General features: G+C 36.4%; 1 protein-coding gene and 1 long non-coding RNA gene across 2 annotated transcripts in view; both read left to right on the top strand.

The window, feature by feature from the left end:
- LOC129267077 (proprotein convertase subtilisin/kexin type 7-like) overlaps positions 1-3538 on the top strand; it is a 30014-nt gene extending 26476 nt beyond the window's left edge. Inside the window, exons 11-12 of the mRNA XM_064103710.1 lie at positions 592-709; positions 1327-3538. Coding sequence (XP_063959780.1) covers positions 592-709; positions 1327-2586 — 1378 coding nt within the window. The 3' untranslated portion in view covers positions 2587-3538. The remainder of the gene's footprint in view (positions 1-591; positions 710-1326) is intronic.
- Positions 3539-12259: 8721 nt separating this feature from the next.
- LOC135154889 (uncharacterized) lies at positions 12260-22383 on the top strand. Its single transcript, XR_010294301.1, has 3 exons — positions 12260-13068; positions 20377-20620; positions 21442-22383. It is a non-coding gene; the product is annotated as an uncharacterized LOC135154889 (long non-coding RNA).
- Positions 22384-22462: the final 79 nt, after the last annotated feature.

Raw genomic sequence — 22462 nt, 5'->3', positions numbered from 1 at the left:
TGAATTTTCTTATGATATTGGTGGTATGTTGCTAATGATGGTGATAATGATGAAGATGCTGATGATGAAGTTTTTACTTCTGAAGAGTGGAGTCACAGTTATGTCGATTCTGATATTCATTCTGTTGATTACAATGCAGTTGATGCTGTTTCTTGCAATGATACCCATTAAATAGGAAGCATAACAGAGTCATGAGATTTTAAAGATTTGAAATTGTGACATATGTAAGCAGCTACCCCCTGCATCATATAATATAAATTCCTTGAATTCCAATTTTTCAATAGAAGGTGATGAATCTATTTTTCTTCTGTGAAATGTGTCTAATGATATATCCCCCTACAAATAGAAAAAAAAATCACTTTCATTTAAAAAAAAAAAGAAATGGCATTTTAAAAATTAACCACACAACGTGTGAGGAGCTGCTTGTCTATGACCTTACAAAATACACTTTATTATTTAACAGATTTTCATCAAAACTGTGCCAATGTGTTTTTCTTAATTAAAAAAACAACAAAAAACTTAAGGGTGAACTTCTCTTTCAATTAAAAACTATGTCACCGAGACCAACATCTCTTGTTTTCTCCCCAACAGTATGGTAGCAGAGTCTTACGGTGGGGAGTTCTTAGATACCAACCTGACAGAGCCTTGTTCCTTCTACTGGGCTACACCCATAGAGGAAGAATCGTTCCTTTCTATGAAAACCATCAAGGTGAGTACTGTTCTCTCAATGATTGGGTAGTATCTTGAGGGACTCTTATGATCAGAAAGCCAGTCAGTCAGAAGACCAAAGTTTCAAATCCAGTATTGTCGCCATCGTGCAGGAGTGGCTGGAGTCAGTCCTAATGCTTTGTCTGATTTCAGGCCCTGGCAACTTCCCATTTCAGGCTTTATTTTGTACATCACATTGAATTTTGACATGTTCCCTCTTCTTTCCAAGCACAGTTTATAAAACTTGCTTGCAACACTACCCTCACATCCTTCCCCCATCCATCCCATTCTCCCCAACTTGATTCTTCACTGTTTCAGGTTTCAAGCTTCATTTGTTTCTCTTCAAGAGATCAACAGATCAAAATGACATTAAGACAAACACCGTGTAACAGAGTACATAAAATGAATTTTTAAAAGGTGAGGAAGATATTGGCCAAACAGGAAGAACACTGTCCAATGTTCTTGAAGGTCTTTGGCTGCCTCCTTCTTATGCCTACATGGCAGTCTTTCCCCATGTATACATCACAGAGCACCTGACAATAGCATGTACAGTCATACAATCTCCTGCATTCCTAGTCCTCAAATCTATGTCTCATTTCCTCCCATTCCCTCCTACAGTTCTTGCTGTTGATCAGTGCCTTTGCCACTGTGCTGGCCCTCTACTACTCCTTCGAGCAAGCCTTCTGCACGGACGACGAGAAGCGGAAGCACGCCACCGAGATGGGGCTGGACAAACCTTCGGGAGACCGCTGCGGGGAGAACGAGGAACTCTTGGATGACCAGAACATTCCCATGGATGACCTGACCTGTGACCTGACCTCGGTCGACCTGCAGGAAGTGACCTCTGACCCAGGTCAAGGAGCAGGGGAGAGTGATATGTACGCGTGTAGAGTTCCTGTGGTGTGTCTCGAAGTCGGTGGAGATGATGGGTCAGCGGATATAGGAAGGTCAGAGGTCATAGGGAGGTCAGGGGTCGATGGGGAGGGGTTCGTAACCAACGTGCAATCTAGAGTGTCTTCAGACAGTCGACATTTAACTCACCCCGCGGGAAATGGATGCATTAGCGTCCAGCCGGCAGGGGATCATAGACAAAGGACAGGGGTAGATTCTTTACCTTGCGTTCGGCATCATGCGGGTATGGAGCTTTCAAACTCTGTGCGTCGTTCCGCTGCTACAAGGACAGTTTCACCTGAAATACAAGCTGCTGCATCTCAGTTAGCTAGGCTGGATGGAGGCTCTGTTAATCGGCCAATAGCATCGTGTGATACAGACAGACAACCTCTTGTGCTAACCACTCCCATGAAACCATTACCTCCATTGGTCAATGCCACGGAAGGCTCCTTTCATCAGCCAATAGCATTCAGCGATATAGACAGCGAACCCCTTGTGCTAACCACAGGAATGAAACAAACAACCTCATTGGTTGGTGCCGTCGAAGGATCTTCCATTCAGCCAACAATATTGCCTGAAACATTACATTCAAACTGTGACTTAGAATCAAGTAGTACAGCGCCCTCTGTGTTACCCGATGATTCAAGAAACTCCATACAATTCCAAACACGATCATGTGACAAATTTGTAGATGTTCCAAGTGAAGTTCCCCTCGTTCTGTCAGCCAACAGCCATGAAGACCAAACAGTAACAAAAGATACCCTAAGTCAGTGTGCAATTGTGTTAGAAAATAAGCCGCAGGGACATCCTTTAGAATGGGAAACTGGTGTTCTTTCAAAATCCTCTGAGGAGGATTGGACCACGCCCACTTTTGATGCATTCCAATCTGTTTCCATGGATACACCGTCAAGCGAAAGTGCTGACAAGGAAATGGGTATTGCCAAAGTTGAACTCCGAAGCCAAACTCCTCCGTTTTTATCTCGATGAGGTTTAATGCATCGAGGGGCATGAGTGTAGTCAGTATGTGTTTTTGAGAGGTCAAAAAAATCACTATCAGACATGATTTTTTTTCTGTTGGAATATAATTAGTTTGCATCACTATGGGAACAAAATATATTTGTTCATTTCTTGTGCTAAAATATCGATGCCCTGTTTAATACATAAAGAGATGTGATCAATCATGCAAGAAATATCGATTATAGGTCTGTGACACAGTGTATTAAAAAGAATAGAAGAGATTTCCTCATAATTTAATCAATTTTACTGTATTTACCTGTCGTGAGGCTTGTGTAGTCTCTTTGGGCATTCTTGTGCTGAAATCTCATCTCAACTGAAACAAGGAAGTTGTATGAAGAGGCATCCAGCAATCAGGTACATTTCATGGGTTCGAATTCAAGCCATGGTGTATTTCCTTCAGCAAGAAATTGATCCACCATGAGCTGCTCTGAACCCAGGTGAGGTAAATGGGTACCTAGCACTATTTCATTCCTTGAAACGCAATGCGCATACATGTAAATGCTGCTCTGCTAAAGCCAGGGTAATTATGCTGCATTACTGTATATGTATATATACAAGGCTCGACACTAACTTTTCTTGGTGGCCCGTTTAGTCCACCAAAATTATTAATTTCATATTTTTGGTGGCCCGTAAAGCAAATTTGGTGGCCCTGAAATAAATTATTAATAATAATAGGCATTTATATAGCGCCATCTATCTAGAAATATTCTATTCCGAGGCGCACAAGAAAAGAAAGAAAGAAAGTTTGGATGAGTGTCAAAGTGCCGATAACTAATACTGTTAGAAAAGATAAGACTTCAGTTTAGATTTGAAGGTCTCCAGTGATGGTATCATTCTTAAATATATGGGCAAATTATTCCAGAGAGAAGGTGCTGAGGCCGAGAAAGCTCGCGCACCATATGCTACACAAAAGAAAATACAATTTATCAAAAATTTGGTAGCCCAACCGGGCCACCAAGTATGGGCTTTTACAGCAATTTGGTGGCCTCACCCTCATTTTTGGTTGCTCTGGGCCACCGGGCCACTGCTAATGTCGAGCCCTGATATATATATATATATATATTACTGCATAGAGTCTTCTGAAAAAGTAGGAGTTACGCGCTATATATGCATGTATAAATATTACTGTTAGGAGAATGTCTCACAATAGGTTTCAGCATTGATATGAAGAAACCTAGCCTCGGTCATCTTCCCCACTTGAAAAATACAAAAATGTGTTAAAGACTTATGATTGATTGTATTTAGATTAATTTACACATGTATCTCTACATATTACAGTGCAAAGACGTCTTGGATACCTAAATATCCATTTTTGTTTTCATCGCATCGTCAGGGTCCCCGTAACACAAAGGTTAGCGATTAGTCATACGCTTGATTTTTACGATTGATTGTACATTGTAGTCAATGGAATCAATCGTAAAAAAGGTATGATGATAGCTATAAAGCTTTGTGTAACAGGTCCCTGATATGGAGTGTGGGGTTTACGGGTATTAGTTGGTTATAAGAGGGGGCTAGGAAATATTCCCCTCTTTTAGATGGTCTTCTTGTGCAGGGGCTGCATCAATATTTTTTATGACTTTGTCCCTTTTTGTCAAATTGTTGCATTGTTAGCCTGAAATTCTCTTGCCTTATCGTTGATCAGTAGGTTAAAATGCGTTTTAGATTTAAATTATTGCGATGATTTCAGCATTTTTTTATCATGGACAGATGTAAAGTGTTTTTTTCTTCAAATCATTGTTGCTTCTTGCGTACAGGTATGTATCTATGAGGACGATTTCATAGAGCAACGTTACTTTGCTTGGGCATTTGGAATAGAGAAAAAAATGAAACCTTAACTTTGCCAACATTATTACATTGTTTTTGTAAGAAAGAGCGGCTTCCAACCCCTGACCTCTTTCCAGAATATTCTCTTTATTTGGCGCATAATTTTATCATATAGGATTGGATCATTGTTCTATACATATAGGTGTATACTTTTAATTCCTATTGTGGTAGCATTGGTATAAGGTCCGATGCAATAGTACTTAAATCATTTTCCTTTGCAATTTAATGCAAAGACATTTTTTTTAGTTTTATAGGTTTTTAGGGATTTCTCATGAATATTTAGTTTTTGGTTGACATTTTAAAATCACAGTGGAAGTAATTTATGAACAATTTATTTATGATTAAAGCAGTATTTGATTGAATGTAATCAGGTTCTTAAAGAAATAATCTGTCCGGATATTTAGGAGCGAGGCTGGCCAGGTTTCAATTTTGTAGAGCTGCTTGCAGTACCATCTGTAGAAGCATATGTCATTTCAAGTTTGCAATTTTGGTCTTGGGTATGGTTCAGTACAAAGCAATGAAAATGATAGCGTATAGTGTGAAAAAAATCATGATGAAATTATTTCAATCTTTGAACTTGACTGGGCTAAAATAAGTTTTTTTCTTTCATTCCTATTAAAGAGACTTGCCACAGTAAACTCCTCCCCCTCCTCCATCCCTTCATCTTTTTGTATGTTTTCCTCCTCTTCCTTCGATTCCTCCTCAACTTAATTTCTTCTTTTTCTTTCTTTTCCTTTTTCCATCTCCCTGTTTTTATTCTTCATTTGCTTCTTCCCTTTCTGCTGCTTTTGCTTCTCCTAATTCTCAATCCCCTTCTCTTCTTTTCCCACTTCTTCCCTTTCTCCTCTCCCATTTTCTCATCTATATTCTCCTCTCTTTTACCACTTCTTCCCTTTCTCCTTTTTCATTTCCTCTTATTCTCCGTCTCCTAATTCTGCTTCTCCTCTCTTTACTACTTCTACCCTTTCTCCCTCTCCCATTTCCCCCTCTTTATTCTCCTGCTCATCTCTTTCTCCCTCTCTCATCCTGTTCTTTCTACTCTTCATTTGCCCAGACCCCGCCCCCATGAAAATATAATATTGTCAGTAATAAAATCATCAATACATTTACATGTAATCTTGCCATTGCTTCCTATTACTAAAAATACTCATATCATTTTATACTAGAAGGTAAATTCATTTATTTGCCTCCCCTTGTAATTTGAAATATATTATGAAGTCATCCGAAATGATTTTTATATGTCTTGTAAGATACTGAATGATTTTTTCATTTTTGTTGATCATTTTTATCCAGCTGCAGCAAACGTAATGTTTAATAATATGCACGCTTTTGAATATTAGTAATTTGAGTTTGACAATGCTATGAATAGCTAAGTATTATGTGGTAATGATTTCAATTACTCGGTATATAATCATTACAAACACTCAGTATTATGTTATAACTGCTTATGCATATTTAGATAAGAAATACATTGGAAGTGTTGAAAATTAGCTCTCAGTTGTGAAATAACATTAAGCCATGTTTTCTTTTCTCAGAATTAACTATTGAAAGATGTCTAGATATTGTAAAATAGATATTTTGGGATCCCAACCTTACTCACTATCATGCGTAAAAGTATAGCACCAAAAGTTAGCTCTTATATGATGTCATTGCCTTGATTTGAAAGCTCTTGGGGCCCTTTTCATAAAACTTTTTTTAATAATAAATTTGCAATAACAGTTTAAAGCTACTGAAATCAATCAGTTTCATTGGCTGATCGTAAACTTGTTCTAGCAAAAGTACATTTGTTAAAGGATAATGAAACCTTTGGAACAGGATAGCTTGTGCGAAAACAGAAAAATCAAAGAAACAGATCAACGAAAGTTTGCGAAAAATTAAATGAATGATAAGAAAGTTATTCAATTCAATTCAATTCGTTTATGAGCATTTGAAGTTTAGATCATTATTGTAATGTAGACCCCCCCCCATTGGCAATGGGACAAAGATGTGTGATATCACAACAACTTTCCCATTACTTTTGTAAATATTTCATTTAAAATGCCTCTTTTATCACGTCTGTCAGTAGATCATGTATTCTTTGACTTTCTATAGGGGAGCATGTAATATAAATTTTCTAAGAATACATTATGGATGAAGATTTTGTATCACCAGAAGAGAAAAAGAGACATTTTTGGGGTAGTCTAAAGTCGATCAATGGGAAAGTTGTTCACATGTGACGTCACACATCTTTGTCGTGTTGCCAATGGGAGGATCTCTATAGCATTAGTGATCGCAATATTCAAATGTTCATAACTTTCTCATTATTAGTCTGATCTTTATCAAACTTTCATTGATCTTATTCTTTGATTTTTGTTTCTGCTACCACACAAGCCAACTTGTTCCAAAGGTTTCATTCCCCTTTAATATTACTTAATATGATAAGACTTGAGGAAATGGACCCCTATACTGTTTGTGCCATTAGACAATCAAAATGATACCAAAACGTCACTTGTGCCTCTAACTGCTTGTATAAAGCGAATCATGCTTGATTTCTGCTGCTTTTTCACATTGCTGCCTGTAGAACTCTACCTTAGTTTTGAAAGCATATGACTCTTACAGTTGTACATGATGAGATGTGTATTTCTATGGTCTTACCTGCGTACACTGCAAAAACTCTGGTGTTGATTTAAAACCAGCCCGGAATCTATATATATCCACGCCAGAGAAGTGTTAAACAACACCAGTTTTGTTTTGGTCTAACACCAGATTGGTGTTTATATAACACCAATTAGTATTAAAACAGCATAGGTTTTGATTCCAAACTGGTGTTGTTTCAATACTTCTCTGGTGTGGACATATATAGATTCCTGGCTGGTGTTAAATCAACACCGGAGTTTTTGCAGTGTAGTGCTTTATTGAAATCATGTCAGAAGACACAGTATTGTCAAAGAATTTTCAATGAAAACATAACTTTATAATCAATTTAGAGATGAGTGAGTGTAGGATACAAAGACTTGTATTAAAATTTCAACCAGTTTTCTAGGTTTAGGGTTGCAGATAACTAAGTGAAGACCATCCTGGTCCCGTCCTACAAAGAGTTATGATTGATTCGATCAACCTCAATTATATGGAAATCCGTCAATGTCATAACCTCAATTCTATATTTATGTAATAAATTGATAAAATAATAATATATTATATTTTTCCTACAGGAAATTTGCACAATGTCATTTGTAAACAAAGGAAACACACTTAATTGTCAAGACAACGATGAATGTATGAATATACATTATACCTAGAAAACATTTTAAACTAACATGCATTTTAGATGTTGGCTTTGCTGACTTGCCTTTGTTGTCGTTGATCGGATCTATCGCAACTCTTTGTAAGACAGGGCTCATATCTTACTATTCCTTGATTTTTAGGCCAAAGGGTTAGAATATTTCACAATAAGGGTGAAAACATTTAGGTACTTGGAGTCGTGTGATGGAAGAGCAATTTTTTTGTTGCAGTGGACCTTTTAGAATATTCTTCCTGAAAATTGAAATAATCATGAAGCTTGTAACGATTGTCTTTTTTCGGAACTATGAATATCACTTTTGATTATCTATGTACCTTATGCCTCAGTGATCATGTTACCCATGGGTTCTTGGCTTGTTTTGAGATAAGTGTTTTCAAAGGTCCTTTTTTTTTCTTTGTTGTTTATTCCATGTTATGTTTTATTTAGAGACGCACAGTAGTAGTTTGACTTCTTTTGACTCTTTCCAAAGCATAGAACAGTCTAGTAGTTCCTGCGACATTAAGACATTTTCTTAATTTTTATCGTGTAAAAGTAGCACAAAAGTGAGAAGCTGCTTGACATTAATTCAAGCAATATTTTTTACAACCTACAATAGAAATAACCCATTGTAATTCAATTTTTCTGTTCAAAGTTTTTTCCTATGACAATTTTGAAGCTAGTCAGTTGACCTTGATTTTACCCACTCAAATTTTTCTTGTACTTTTCTTTAGAAACTGCAAAGAAGGATTGATAATGTTACTCTTTGGGTGATTGGTATCTTTAATACCTCAGTCACATTACCTCTACGGTGGCCATATTGCGAGTCAAAAACAGCCATTTTATTCATGTTCATTCAAACCACCTATATGTAACTGGTTAAAAAAAAAGTTAAAACGGCTGCTTTCCACTCGCCGTACGGCCATCTTAGATCCAATTTGACTGAATTATTTGTAGTAATATCTGGCGTCCATGTGTTTTGCATATAAGCAAGCAGACTGCTTTGAATTACATCTACACGCAATTTATTGCACCCCCTCCCCCCTCCTCCTGTCCTGACTTTTAATCAAATATCAATATTGCATGACTAGTCCAGTACTGGGCTTGACCATTTTAGATTAGAATGCTTATCCATGGTAGTCGGTTTGTATAATTTTTAACCCTCCCATGGTTATGAGTTAGATTTTAACTCAATTTTATTCCAGGGTTTATTGTAGATAATGCCTCTATTTATATGGTTGGTACCCTATCATGGGTATTGCTGTTGTAATGTTGTAATATGTCCTGATTTTGTGTACACAGTTCCTATGTATTTTACATTGAAATATGAAATAAAAATATTTAAAAATTGAAAATTCACTTTTTCTCTCTCCTTGGATTTTTTTTTGTTTTGTTTGTTTATTTATTTACCTTTTTATTAATTAATTGATCAATTAATTTATTTATGTATTTATTTATTCATTCATTCATTTATTTATTTATTAATTTATGTATGTATGTATTTTTTTATTTATCATTATTATCATTGTGGGTGGGGTTACTTGTAATATAGATAAGGAGTGAGTAAGATCGAGAATCATCTTGATAGTATAGCGATACAGACAAACAATGCGAGAGAAAGATGGGGAGAGAGAGAGATGTGGGGTGGACGAGGATGACTGGTGCATCAGAAAGCGAAATTGATACTGCACCTGATATGATAAATTGCTGGAGCCTGCATTCCTCATGAACAAGAAAAAAAAAATATTATTCCAACTAAACATTACGTTGGTTTTGGGAACTTCCTCAAAATCCACACCTCTACAATGGACACCCCACCCACGTTTCACCAATTACCAATCGTATATCACCCCCCTCCTTCCGCCCCCCCCTGCCACTGCACAGATATTGGGGTAGTGTTGGTATAGGAGGTCGGTTCGAATTCTCTCCTTGTTACTGTAGGGTGCCCAATTATTGGGAAATTACTTGACCGCATTTTTAGCGAAAATGGGTTAAGATATGCCCGCTTGGAGTTCGACGCACTCTGAGCTCACGTCTCGGGTGAGATCGGGTTTAGACGTACTACACCGCCAGCATAAGGACTTTTTTAAATTAAAGCGGAGGTAATTGCAATTGTTTGTTGAATTGGAAAGAGATAAGAGCTTGTGATAATAATGATAGTGATAATAATAATAATATTAATAATACCAATGCCTAATAATGATAATAATAAGAAGAAGAAGAAGAGAAAGAAGGAGAAGAACCTCCAGACTACACTATGCATATAGTTTTAGCCTTGCTTTATCATCTTTGGTTCTTTGTACTATATAATCTAAACTATGATTTTGTATATTATGTGAAATCTGGTCTTGCTATTTATGATATAAAAATATGTGTTGGACATAATTATGTGTTTGTGTATATTAATATTGTTATTTTGTATATTTACAAAGGGGCTTATGAAAACCCGTGTCTCTAGCTGCTGATTTGGGTACCCTTTTTGAATATGTGCAATAAATAAATAAATGAATAAATAAATAAATAAGAAGGAGAAGAAGAAGAAGAGTTAAGAAGAAGAAGAAGAAGGAAAAAAAAAGAAAAAAAGAGAAGAAGAAGGAGGAGGTAGATAAGAAGGAGAATGAGGAGAAGAAGAAGAAGAAGAAATAGAAGAAGAAGTAGAAGAAGGAGTAGTAGAAGAAGGAGAAGGAGAAGAAGAAGAAGAAGACGAAGAAGAAGGAGTAGTAGAAGAAGAAGAAGAACAACAACAAGAATGCATGAACTTCAAAAAATGAAAAGAAATGAATTATGAAAGTGACAAAGAGATGATCCACATTGTGAAATACAACAAGCAGCTGGCTACTGCCTGTATGATTTTATGTATCACAATATGTTCAATAAAACAATATACAAACAATGGTATTATATTCAGCCGAAGGCAAGTGTTAAAGCAGTTAACCTGGAAGTGAACGTTTGAAACGGGTCCCTCGGGCCAGCTATGCAGGGCCAATCGACAGCCCGGCCCGTTTTCACATAACCACCTTTGACATTACACGTATTAAATAGGCATGCGTATCCTTTTGGGCAATTGGGCTATTCCATGTTTTTTTTTAATTATCTTTGTTTTTTTCTATTATACATTTGTTTCCCGTACAACAGCTACGGGAACTTCAAGTTTAGTTGTAAATGATATTGTATGTATTATAATCGAGTCAAGTTAAGTCTCAAGTTGGTGATGGTGACCTTCTGGGATAACTTGAGGGTCAGTTAACCCGAGTCAATCAAGAAAATATAAATTTATTTGTATGCCAAAAAGATGTAAGATTTGTGAAAATGTCTCGTATGACACGGCATGAGATGATCACAGAGTGATATTATGAGTTCGAAAGTTATCCTTTTTTAAATTTTCATTTTACACGTAATAAAAAGTCATGATGCACAGTTATGTAGAGGCATGGAGATAGCTCGATGGTAGAGGGGAGGTGCAGATATCCCTTCCCCAATCTCTCTATCCCTATCTATATTTTCTCTTTCTTTCTTTCTTTCTTTCTTTCTTTCTTTCTTTCTTTCTTTCTTTCTTTCTTTCTTTCTTTCTTTCTTTCTTTCTTTCTTTCTTTCTTTCTTTCTTTCTTTCTTTCTTTCTTTCTTTCTTTCTTTCTTTCTTTCTTTCTTTCTTTCTTTCTTTCTTTCTTTCTTTCTTCCTTCCTTCATTTCTCTCTCTCTCTCTCTCTCTCTCTTTCTTTCTTTCTTTCTTTCTTTCTTTTTTTCCTTCTTTCTTTCTTTCTTTCTTTCTTTCTTTCTTTCTTTCTTTCTTTCTTTCTTTCTTTCTTTCTTTCTTTCTTTCTTTCTTTCCTTCCTTCTTTCTTACTTTATATCCATCCATCTATCTATCTATCTATCTATCTATCTATCTATCTATCTATCTATCTATCTATCTATCTATCTATCTATATATCTATCTATCTATCTATCTATCTATCTATCTATCTATCTATCTATCTATCTATCTATCTATCTATCTATCTATCTAAGTATCTATCTATTTATCTATCTATCTATCTATCTATCTATCTATCTATCTATCTATCTATCTATCTATCTATCTATCTATCTATCTATCTATCTATCTATCTATTTATCTATCTATCTATCTATCTATCTATCTATCTATATATCTAACTACCTACCTACCTACCTATATCTACCTATTATTTCTGTTTTTAGTAATATTTATCTGCTTTAATATGATTAACATTAATAATTTTAGAATTGACTATAGATACATTCACTTGTCCCATCTCTTTCTTTCTCAATCTGTCTCTCTCCCCCCCCCCTTGCGCTCTCTCCCCTAACCCCTCTCACCGGGCTCACCGATTTACGACAGTATTCCAATAATGCTCGCACCCCCCAAAAAAAGAAGATGATAAAAAAATGTATGTCTATTGTGAACACATAAAAAGTTCGTTCACCTTGTCAAGCATAATCACTATCGCTCATGACCGCGTCGTTTCCAAATTACGTCAATTTTCACACCAGTAATTCCCGCCCTTTTTCCCAATCGCGAGAAAAAAAATCCCGGGAAAGTGTACATAGGTCTTGACTATCATGTCTATGCATAGTGATTTTAATAACTTTTTCCCACCCACTAACGTACTGAAGTCATGCAAATCATGACAAACTGTCAATTTTAAAAAGGGCATCGATCAGCTTATAAGTCCCAACAAAGCATGAAATAGACTCTCTAAAGACTGAGTTAGCTAGTTTGCCTGCATAATCAAGAAATGTACTGTGAGATTGGCAATGGGGGAGGTGGATAAGAAGCATATTATTTTCTCTTCTCTTATGAACTCGTTGGTGTGAAGAACTGGATGCCTACATGATATTCTGGAAGTTCATTAATTTAGTCCACTTTTGCGTCGCAACAATCTTCATTGATAGCTGGGATTGGTGAAGAATGAGAGCTAAGGGTTTCCAGACGACATCATCGATCGAGACCCTCAGATCCGCTGGAGCGACAAACTTCCTTTACCGTTGTCCAGCTTCATCGTCTTTATCATCGTTGCATCGCATCATTTCCGATCATCGTTGTCAACTTCAACATCCCTAGCTCTCAATCATTGTCCTTGTCCCTCTCGCCGTAATTGTCGCTAGCCTATAGCAAGGACCCCAATTGCATCATTTCGTCATCGTCGTCGTCGTCATCATCATCATCATCGCCGTCGAGAACATTTTCATTATAATCGTCATTGTGATTTTCCCAAATACCAAGAAGCATATATACGATAACATTATCTAGTAATTATCGTCGTCGTCGTCATCGTCGTCGACGAGATTTTTAGAAATACCATAAAAGAAAGGAACTGGAATATATCGAGGCTGTCCGTATTTCGACCTCGGTGAGTAAAGTAATCTTAAATTTGATTTTCTATGGCTGTTTTCTGTGTGTATTAATATTTCATGTTGGAAAAAACTTTTACAACCAAAACATTCAAACCATTTTTTCATTAGACATTGAAAACAGGCATTGTCTTTTCTTTTCTATGCCCCAATAAATTTCCAATATACCATTTCCTTGTATTTTATTTGTGCTCGATAATATTCATATCTATTCACAAACAGCCGCTTATGATTTTATCAACATAATCAAAATAGAATAATGGGGGGGGGGGGGGTGGAAGGTAGATTTAAGAGAATTGGGTTCTTTTTCACCAAAAAAAAAATCAATCCAATTAAAAGTCAACTTAATTGGCTTAATTAAATGTAGGCCTAATAGAAGTTTCAGATACGCTCGCTTTAAATTTGATAAAACTGTTTAATTAACCCATCGGTTAAAGGCGTATCATTTGAATCGAAAAAAAATGACAAGAAAATGCGGCGACATGTAGCATAGTTTTATATTGACGTCCATACATGGATGATATCTTGACAATTCAATCGTTAAAAGAAATCTATGATATATTTCAAGAAGGGCCTTGAGATGAAAGGCACTCAGAAGAAAAAATATCAATATAATCTATCGACATGGCCTATTATTGGGTACAAAACGGGATACAGGAAAGAGATGAATACGTCACAAACCATTGATCGAATCGAAGTGAATTGAAAATTTATACTGGTTATATTTAGAGAGATACGTTATATTCAGAAATACGGTATCACTATTTGTCTCTTCTTCATGGTCATGCTTCCATTTATTCAGTAGTGTCATGAGATAGACATTTTGAGGGGCCAGACATGGTTACGTGACGAAATTGATAAACTTCTGCGAGCGAGCAAATATTTCGAGCTTTTTAATACGAAACGTCTAATTTTGTGATAGACTTTGACATAATATTCAAGAAATTATACCACATTTCACAATTGTGGGGGTTGGGGTGTCGTGGTTTAGTGGTTACGTCTTTCAATCTTAAGGACGTGGCTTCGATTCTTAGTCGTGGTGTGTTTTCCTTCAGCAAGAAATTAACCCACATTGTGCTGCGCGCAACCCAGGTGAGGTGAATGGATAGAGGCAGGAAGTAATTTCTTAAAAATAACTCTGAACACCATAATCGGTGTAGATTCTAGGAGCACCATGAGCACCTAACGCGTGCGCTTCACAAATACCTTATATCATTATTATTCCCCCCCCTTTCTTTCCTTTCATTAACCTTTTTTTCATAGTCGTGAAACTTTTCGTAGGTTTATGGCCCCAAGGCGATATACGCCAGTGCTTTTATACACACCCACACAGCGTACAAGTACATGGTATTGACATTCATGTTTCACGATCGAACCACTCTATCACATTATTAACAACTAACATGAGAAGATTGTATGAATGATGAAGTCAAAGTGGGCCGAGGATCTCTGACAATACTAATGGAGAAGATTGTGGAGGAAGGAGGGGGCAACCACCACTGTGACATTTAAAGCGATGCGTAGAAAGAGAAGGAAAGATAATGTATTGCTGTTATGACATAGGCCTACATTAGGAATGTGCTTTGTACAGAATTGTGTGTTATTTCCCAGGCCATCGGATTCAATCAGCAATGCCCGCACACACCGTATGCCTCATCATCCACTCCCTGGGGAGTATTCCAGCCAGTCGCCAATGAGGCGCAAACAATGCTGGACAAGCTCCATTGTCTTCTATCCTACCGGTACCCATTTAGCACCGGGGTGGAATATGGCAAAGTGTGGATTATCAAACGCCTCGCCACAAAGGGCGCTAGGCCGCGGTGGGTCTCGAACACTAGCGTACCTACGGGGGGGGGGGGGGGGGGCAGGGGGGGCACTCTGCCCCCCCTGACGAGCCACACTCCATACAAAATACATATCACTGCCCCCCCTGACGAGCTCGAAAGACCTTTTATGCCCCCCCTGACGAGCTTGAAGACCTTTATTGCCCCCCCCCCTGACGAGCTTGAAGACCTTTTTTTTTGCTTGTCAATTTTTTTTCTGGTACAATAACCTTTATTTCGGATTGAAGACTTTTTTATTTTATTTATTTTTTTTTTTTGGCTTGTCAATTTTTTTTCTGGTACAATAACCTTTATTTCGGATCGAAGACCTTTTTTTTTTTTTTTTTTTTTTTTTTTTGCTTGTCAATTTTTTTGGCGGCCGATTTTGCCCCCCCTGTGGAAAATCCTAGGTACGCCACTGGTCTCGAACACACGACCCTCTGATTACAAGGCGAGATTCAGAACCGCTATACCGCGGTTCTTCCAAAAAGATATATATGGAAAAAATAGAAGATCTAGTACTTCAAAACTCTTGTTCGCTTATAAATGATGCCACCCTTCCCCGCTATTTTTTTGTACACTTTTTTTATCTGTTATTTCACAGTTCTACTATCGAATGTAATTACATGAATTGCTAATTTGTATTGTTTTATGTCAATTCGGAAAATTGAATTTATTTTTTACCCATCCATCCTGTCGGTGACCGGTTGAAGAATGTGTTTAGACGCTTCCTTCCTTTTCCTCCTTTTCTCTCCCCCCCTCCTTAAAAAAAAAAACTACTTTGGAAATCCTACCGGGCGGGGCGGGGGTACCGCCCCCACTCATTATTCTTTAAAGAACCAATAGAGAAAAGTGCAAGAACATCCTCCCCCTTCAATAATTTTATGTCCTGTCTTCAAGTCTCATTTTATGGGAATGACGCATGTTTTTCCGAGGGAAAAAAATCCCTTGTAACTTTTACACAACCCATTAATGCCACTCAGCGCGTGAGTATAGGGCCACAGTTACACAAATTGAATCGGACTCCAATCCGACAGATGATACGCCATTCGAATTATCGCGATAGGTTTGATCGGCATCGTTGGTATGGCTGTGTCAAGAGAATGGAAACTAGGATTTTCGCTGTAAAAATAGATCTCCATCATCCTTTATCATTTATTATTTACCCTATTCCAATGCGGGATCATTAGCTTTGCTTCTGCAATCCGTTACATTTATCAAAACACAAACTGTTAATCCATCCACAGGGATATATCATTTACAATCCATGTCTAATGTCATCGCTGTTGCGGATTTTCAATTTCTATTAAGTTTGGAGTAAACATCAATAATGGTATCCTTTAGAGACTTCAAAGATAGTTGCAATAATTGTTGGCAGATTCAAAATTTTGCATTGTCCTTACTGTATATCAGAACCAAAATCATGTTTTTCAAGGAAAAATAAATAATTGTACCACGCGTAATACCAAATATTCAAAATCACGAGAAATATAAACAACCTGAATGAAACAAATACGTGCGATTCTGTAACCCATTTTAGATTAAAACCAATTGTCATCTTGATTTTGACTTAGTTCGAACGCATAGAGGTCTCTCAAACTTGCGAGCGAGCAAAGCAAGTGAGCATTTTTAAAAACCCAAATCAATGCTATTGTTGAAAAATTAAATAATTACATGTTTCTCATGTTTATTATGCAAAACATGTGAGAACTGCCCCTCTTTTCGAATTATTATTTTACATCGCACAAATAGGATCATCGAAGACCTGGGGCCCGTTGCATAAACATTTCTACCTGAGAAAACTCAGGTTGTTTTTACCGGAATTTTTGCCCTGTGTTAAAGTCAATGGCAGAAATCAGACTAACCTTAGTTTTCAGTTTTTACCAGAGTTTTCCCAGGTGAAAAGTGTTATGCAACAGGCCCCTGGCAACGAGTTATCTGACTCTACACTTCATATTCAGGCCTCTTCTCTCGGTCTCTTCTAAAATCATCATGATCATAATTTCAATACCAACTCTTCCATATTATATTGGTAATACAAATACGATATGGAAGAGATTGTATTGATTGTATGATAAGTAGGTCATGTAACTGTATCACACGCAATCATGTTCTTTCGGTTTAATTCCTCCTTTTCATCACCTCCCTAGCAACGGTTGCTCAACATCATAGCAACGAGATGAGCTACAGGCACTCAACACTAAGCGTAGTTTTTTATACATACGAAAAGAAAACACACAACATTCTAAATCTAACCTATTAAAATGCCAATGGGATCTGCTTATTTGCATTCGGCCTTTCTCTTCTACCTCTCCTGTCTTCGCCCTTTTATAATTAGTAGGTTTTCTTTTCTGACCAATTTTATCTCACTCTCCAAGTCTAAACAACACCCGTTATGAATAAACAAGCAACAATATTCGATTTTTTTTGTAATAAAAAAAAGCTTTACAAGTAGATTAGCTATCAAATAATAATCGTTTTTTTATATTTCAATTGGGCTGCCGTCAATTTCAAGCTTATCCCAAAACCGCTTACTATGGCGGTCTCTTGCGTGCATTAATTGCCTGACTGTTCTTCGTTGTAAAGCAGTTTTATAACTGAATCGAACTACCCTCCACCTTATTTTATAATTTGTTATAAATAAAACATGAATAAATAAATAAATAAATAAATAATTTTGTTATGAAATATAATGTAAAAGTGATAGGCTCACATTTTCATTTTGTATCCATATATGTAATATGACTATTTTGCATTATGGAATATTTTGTACATTACTATGCAAAAACATTTTATATCAGTCATTGTATTGTTCTGAACGCCGAAATAAAAGCGAGCAAGCAAGCAAGCAAGCAAACAAACAAACAAACAAACAATACTTGCGTCTGCATGGAATAATCATATGTTCAAGTCAATATTTTTGTATTTCAAATCTAATGATGCCAAGTAGGCCTATATGCGTGGAAATTTCGTAAGATTTCTTGAAATTTTAGAGGGACTGGGGCAAGATGGCGAGGCTCTCGTATATATAGGCCCTTATAAATTCGAGGGGCATCCCCCCTCGTCCCTAGGGATCGCCCTCGGAACCTAAGTATAAGATATGCAAATCGCAGATTTTATATAAAATATGTATGTATTCAGTTGAGCTGGTTCACAGCTCCTTTGGTATTTATCCGCTAGTGGGTTTGCAGTTTACGATCCCCTTTAAAATAGAAATGGAAACGAATACGAGATATATATAGTACACTGTTCTTTCGTCACATAATATCCGTAAAATTGTTTCATTCATTCGTATTCAATTTCCCGATTTTAACGGGTAAATGTACTTAGAATCTGTAAGAAAAACATTGGGAACCTTTAGCTAGGCATGTAGTGGAAAGATGAATGATATCTGGCATTTGGTGTTAGGACATTTAAACGCAGTGACAGAGCCGGGACAGAAAGAGGAAGAGAGAGAGGGATGTGATAGGGAATATAAGTGGGTTTAGGTGGTAGAGAGAGGGAGAGGGATAGGGAGGGAGAGGCCTGGGGGAGGGAGGGAACGGAAGGGAGTGGGATCGAGAGGGGGATATCACTGTCTTATCATATATGGTGTACATGTATCAAGGCTTTATAAAGAACTTAGTGACATAATGGCAAAGTAGTTTAGGCTATTGCAAATCTTTGTAATCGTTTTGGAAATTCGGATCAATAATCCTCCAATGTAACATTACTCCAAAATGCATGTTTAAGGACTGCTCTCCAAAGGAGTCGTAAAAGGAGTTGTTATGACGCATGTTTCTTAAATGGCTCATCTACAAACATCGAGAAAAAAAGGTGCGTATGAGATTTTGAAAGGGATATATGATGATGATGATGATGATGATAATAATAATAATGATAATAATAATAATAATAATAATAAATAATAATAATAACAATAATAAAACAATTATAATAATAACGATACTACTACTATACTACTACTACTACTACTACTACTACTACTACTACTACTACTACTACTACTACTACTACTACTACTACTACTACTACTACTACTACTACTACTACTACTACTACTACTACTACTACTACTAATTCTACTACTACTACTACTACTACTACTACTACTTCTACTACTGATAGACATTTATATGGGCGCGCGCCGTGGTCTAAGGGTTCTGACTCTCACCTTTCAAACAGAGGGTCGTGGGTTCGAATCCTAGCCATGGTGTGTTTTCGTTCAGCAGAAAAATTATCCACAATGTGCTGCACTCGACCCAGGTGAGGTGAATACCCAGCAGGATTATTTCCTTGAATGCACTGAGCGCCGGTGATGGTAGCTTGAGCTAAAGCCGAGGTGATAATAGCAGCACTTTGTATCCTCAGGCAAAAAGAGCTTTATAAATCCAGCTATTATTATTATTATTATTACTGTGGGGAACTAGTTTGTACATTATTCAAGTTTATCGCAATTTTGTTTGTTCATTTCAGTTTTGGTTACAAGTTGAGCACAGACCTTCAAACCAGCAACATCTACCTCTTCATCTGTCCTTGTTCTGTGTTGGAAGAACCCGCGTATACTAGAGCTGATAAAATACAAAATATAGCTCCTACATTATTATTATTATATATCACCATCTGTCTAGAAATGAGCTGCTACGAGGGGCACTATTTTGAAAAGGCATACCTCAGCTTTAGCTCGAGCTGCCTTCCAGCGCTTAGTGCGTTATAAATCTATTCATTTATTCATGAATTTATTTCATCTTGGTTCATATCGTTATTTATCTATCTGTATATAATGAAAGTCTGTAATTTATTCTTCAATTTTGATATCCTTTATTCAATTATTCCTTGATTATCAATGATTAATTCATTTTTTGTGTTTGTTCATTCCTTCAACCATCTACCCATCCATTCACCCATCTATTTCCATCCTTCTTTTGATTTACCAATTGGTTTATTTATGTTAAAATCATCTAGCAATTTGTTTGTCGTTCGATTTATTGATTTATTTGTTCACTTATTTATTTATCTATTTATTCACTTTTCTATCTATTTATTTATTCATTCATATATTTATTTGTTTATTTAGTTATTTATTCGTCTATTAATTCTTTTATTGATTTGTTTATTCTTATTCATTCATTTATTTGTTGACTTTCCAAATTATCTATGTATCATCAATAATTGTATATTTACATAGTTATTTGTTATTTCATACATTTATCAATTCATTTACTTATGTATTATTCAAAAATAGGACCTATTCATTTAACTATCAATTTCCTGAATCTACTTGTATATTTACTAACTTTTAGCGGACAGAAAGTTTGGCCAAATGACGAGACAAAGCGAAATAGAATCATCTACTCTAAAACCCCCAACCCCAGAATAGCTGTCTGCATTGTTCCAAATGAATAAAACAATATACACTATTTATATTTATTTTCTTAGAGGAAACACATTGCTAGCGTGTCATGTACACTTTGTTTAAAACAGGATTAGACAAAAACAGGACCTGCAAAAGTTGGATTATCCACGTTAATCCCCGTATATACATCATTGCTCAGCATGATCTCTTCAACGTACAAAGGTCAAGTGGTCCTGTGCCTCGTCTTCATCGTCTACGTCATGATGTTGATCAGGACGACGACATCGACCGAGTTGATCGAAGACCACGGACGAGATACCATGAAAGTGAAGAGAGTGAAGCCTTATCAGAAGAAACACCCGACCTACCAAGGTATAGATGTTTCTGATCAGGGTGCCAGCATGCTTGGAGGGGAGGGGGAGGGGGCGGGGGCTTGGGCAAGATGACATTGAAGGTGACGCCGTAGCTTTTTTTTCCAAATAGATTTATAGGGGTATATGAAGTGATACGGCTCCGTATTCATTTTCCTTCTGTCCATCCTTCCCCAAATATCCCCGCACCTCCCTGGCGTCTTGACTCACATTCTTACTTTCGCGGCTCTTGGATTTTCTCATCTGCCCACTTTTACATTGACTCTCTCTCCCCCTCCCTCCCTCCCCCTCTCTCTCTGTCTCTCTCTATGTGTGTCGTTGAGTCTGAGTTGAGAGGAAGGGAATTTGTATTATTTACTACTAAACAGAAAGAAAAATAAAGGGGCTAATTAGAGCAGAATTAAATTCTCATCAAACTTGACTGGTAATTCTAATCAATTTATGGGCAATTTATCCAGCGGGATGAAAGTGGCAATTCACGACAATCAAATGTAAAGAGCGCCATCCTTTGGCTTCAGACAGAAAAGTGACAATCCCTTGATTATTTGGCTAAACTCTGTTTTACGTATTAATAGATCAAATGTGGAGTTAACATTTTTTTCAATTGTTATGTTTAATCAAATTACCCATAGATAGCAGCTAGTAAGTTTATGTATTTTTTTTTATCACGTACTTTGTGTATTTCATCTATACCCCTTTGGACTTTTTAAGGGTGATATATTCTATTTGTAAAGCTTACAGCCATATTATGTGGCTAAAGTAACACAAAATACACATGTAATTGTTATATTTTTTGGCCTGTTTCTCTTTGTTTTATTTCAGCCTGTTTTGACGCCGTTCGAGGAAAGCGATGTCTATGTGATTCTCGAGTCAACAAGAATAGCCCAGATTACTTTGTATGCTAAAAAAATATTACCAATATGAAAATCATAAGCAGCAGCAGTAACAACAACAACATCAATATCATCAAAAGAAAATCCCGAATGATGTTTCGAACTAAATTTCAACATCATGCTTTGCACAACTCTGTTTTGGTCAAAATGCCCTTTGTCAAAGCGAAATGATTTTAGACTTTTTGAGAGGCAAAACATATCACATATTGTGGAAATAAATGAGTTGAATAATAAACTCCAAATACATATATATATTTAGTTATGTATTGTATACGCATCGATTATCATATAAAAAAAAATCCTCTCCAACATTGATAAAACAAAGTTGTGCTGCTTCAAACGTCCACGACATACTTACAAAAATGCTGCAACGTCGGCCCTATATATATATCTCTAATACATTGTTTACTGGTTATTTGAAGATTCACCGGCTATAATGGTTTTATTAAAATATCCACATATCACAGTCAATTAGGCTTAATTGTATTGGGTTTTAAAAATATAACAATTCAATAATAGTGGTATTTTTTATTTAATTTTCTATTCGCATCCTACTCGTCTATTTTTAGTGTACACATTTTTTCGAGAGAATATTTCATCAAATATTCTTGTAGATTTATCATAATTAAGGGATCAAACGTAGATAAAAAAATATGTAAATCATTGTCCAATGGTGTATGGAGAATGTCATATTGTAAACTGAAAGGAACTTTATTATCTTATTGTTATTACATTATTATTACTGAGGTAATATCTTCATGTCAGATGTGCTTCTATTAATTTTCACTGAGATAAGTACCTCATTTGCTCATATTTGTTAATCATGATAATTGCAAATGAAACTTCTGTAATAAATTGTGTTCTCTTTCAGAATATCATCTTTTATCATTTGTTTTACTTTGAAGTTAATCGTAGCTGAATGATAATGCTGATGACAATACTACTACTGC

This window comes from Lytechinus pictus, chromosome 8 (genome assembly GCF_037042905.1).
Source record: "Lytechinus pictus isolate F3 Inbred chromosome 8, Lp3.0, whole genome shotgun sequence".
In the NCBI taxonomy this organism is placed as follows: Eukaryota; Metazoa; Echinodermata; class Echinoidea; order Temnopleuroida; family Toxopneustidae; genus Lytechinus; species Lytechinus pictus.
This window is presented reverse-complemented; position numbering and strand designations above follow the sequence as displayed.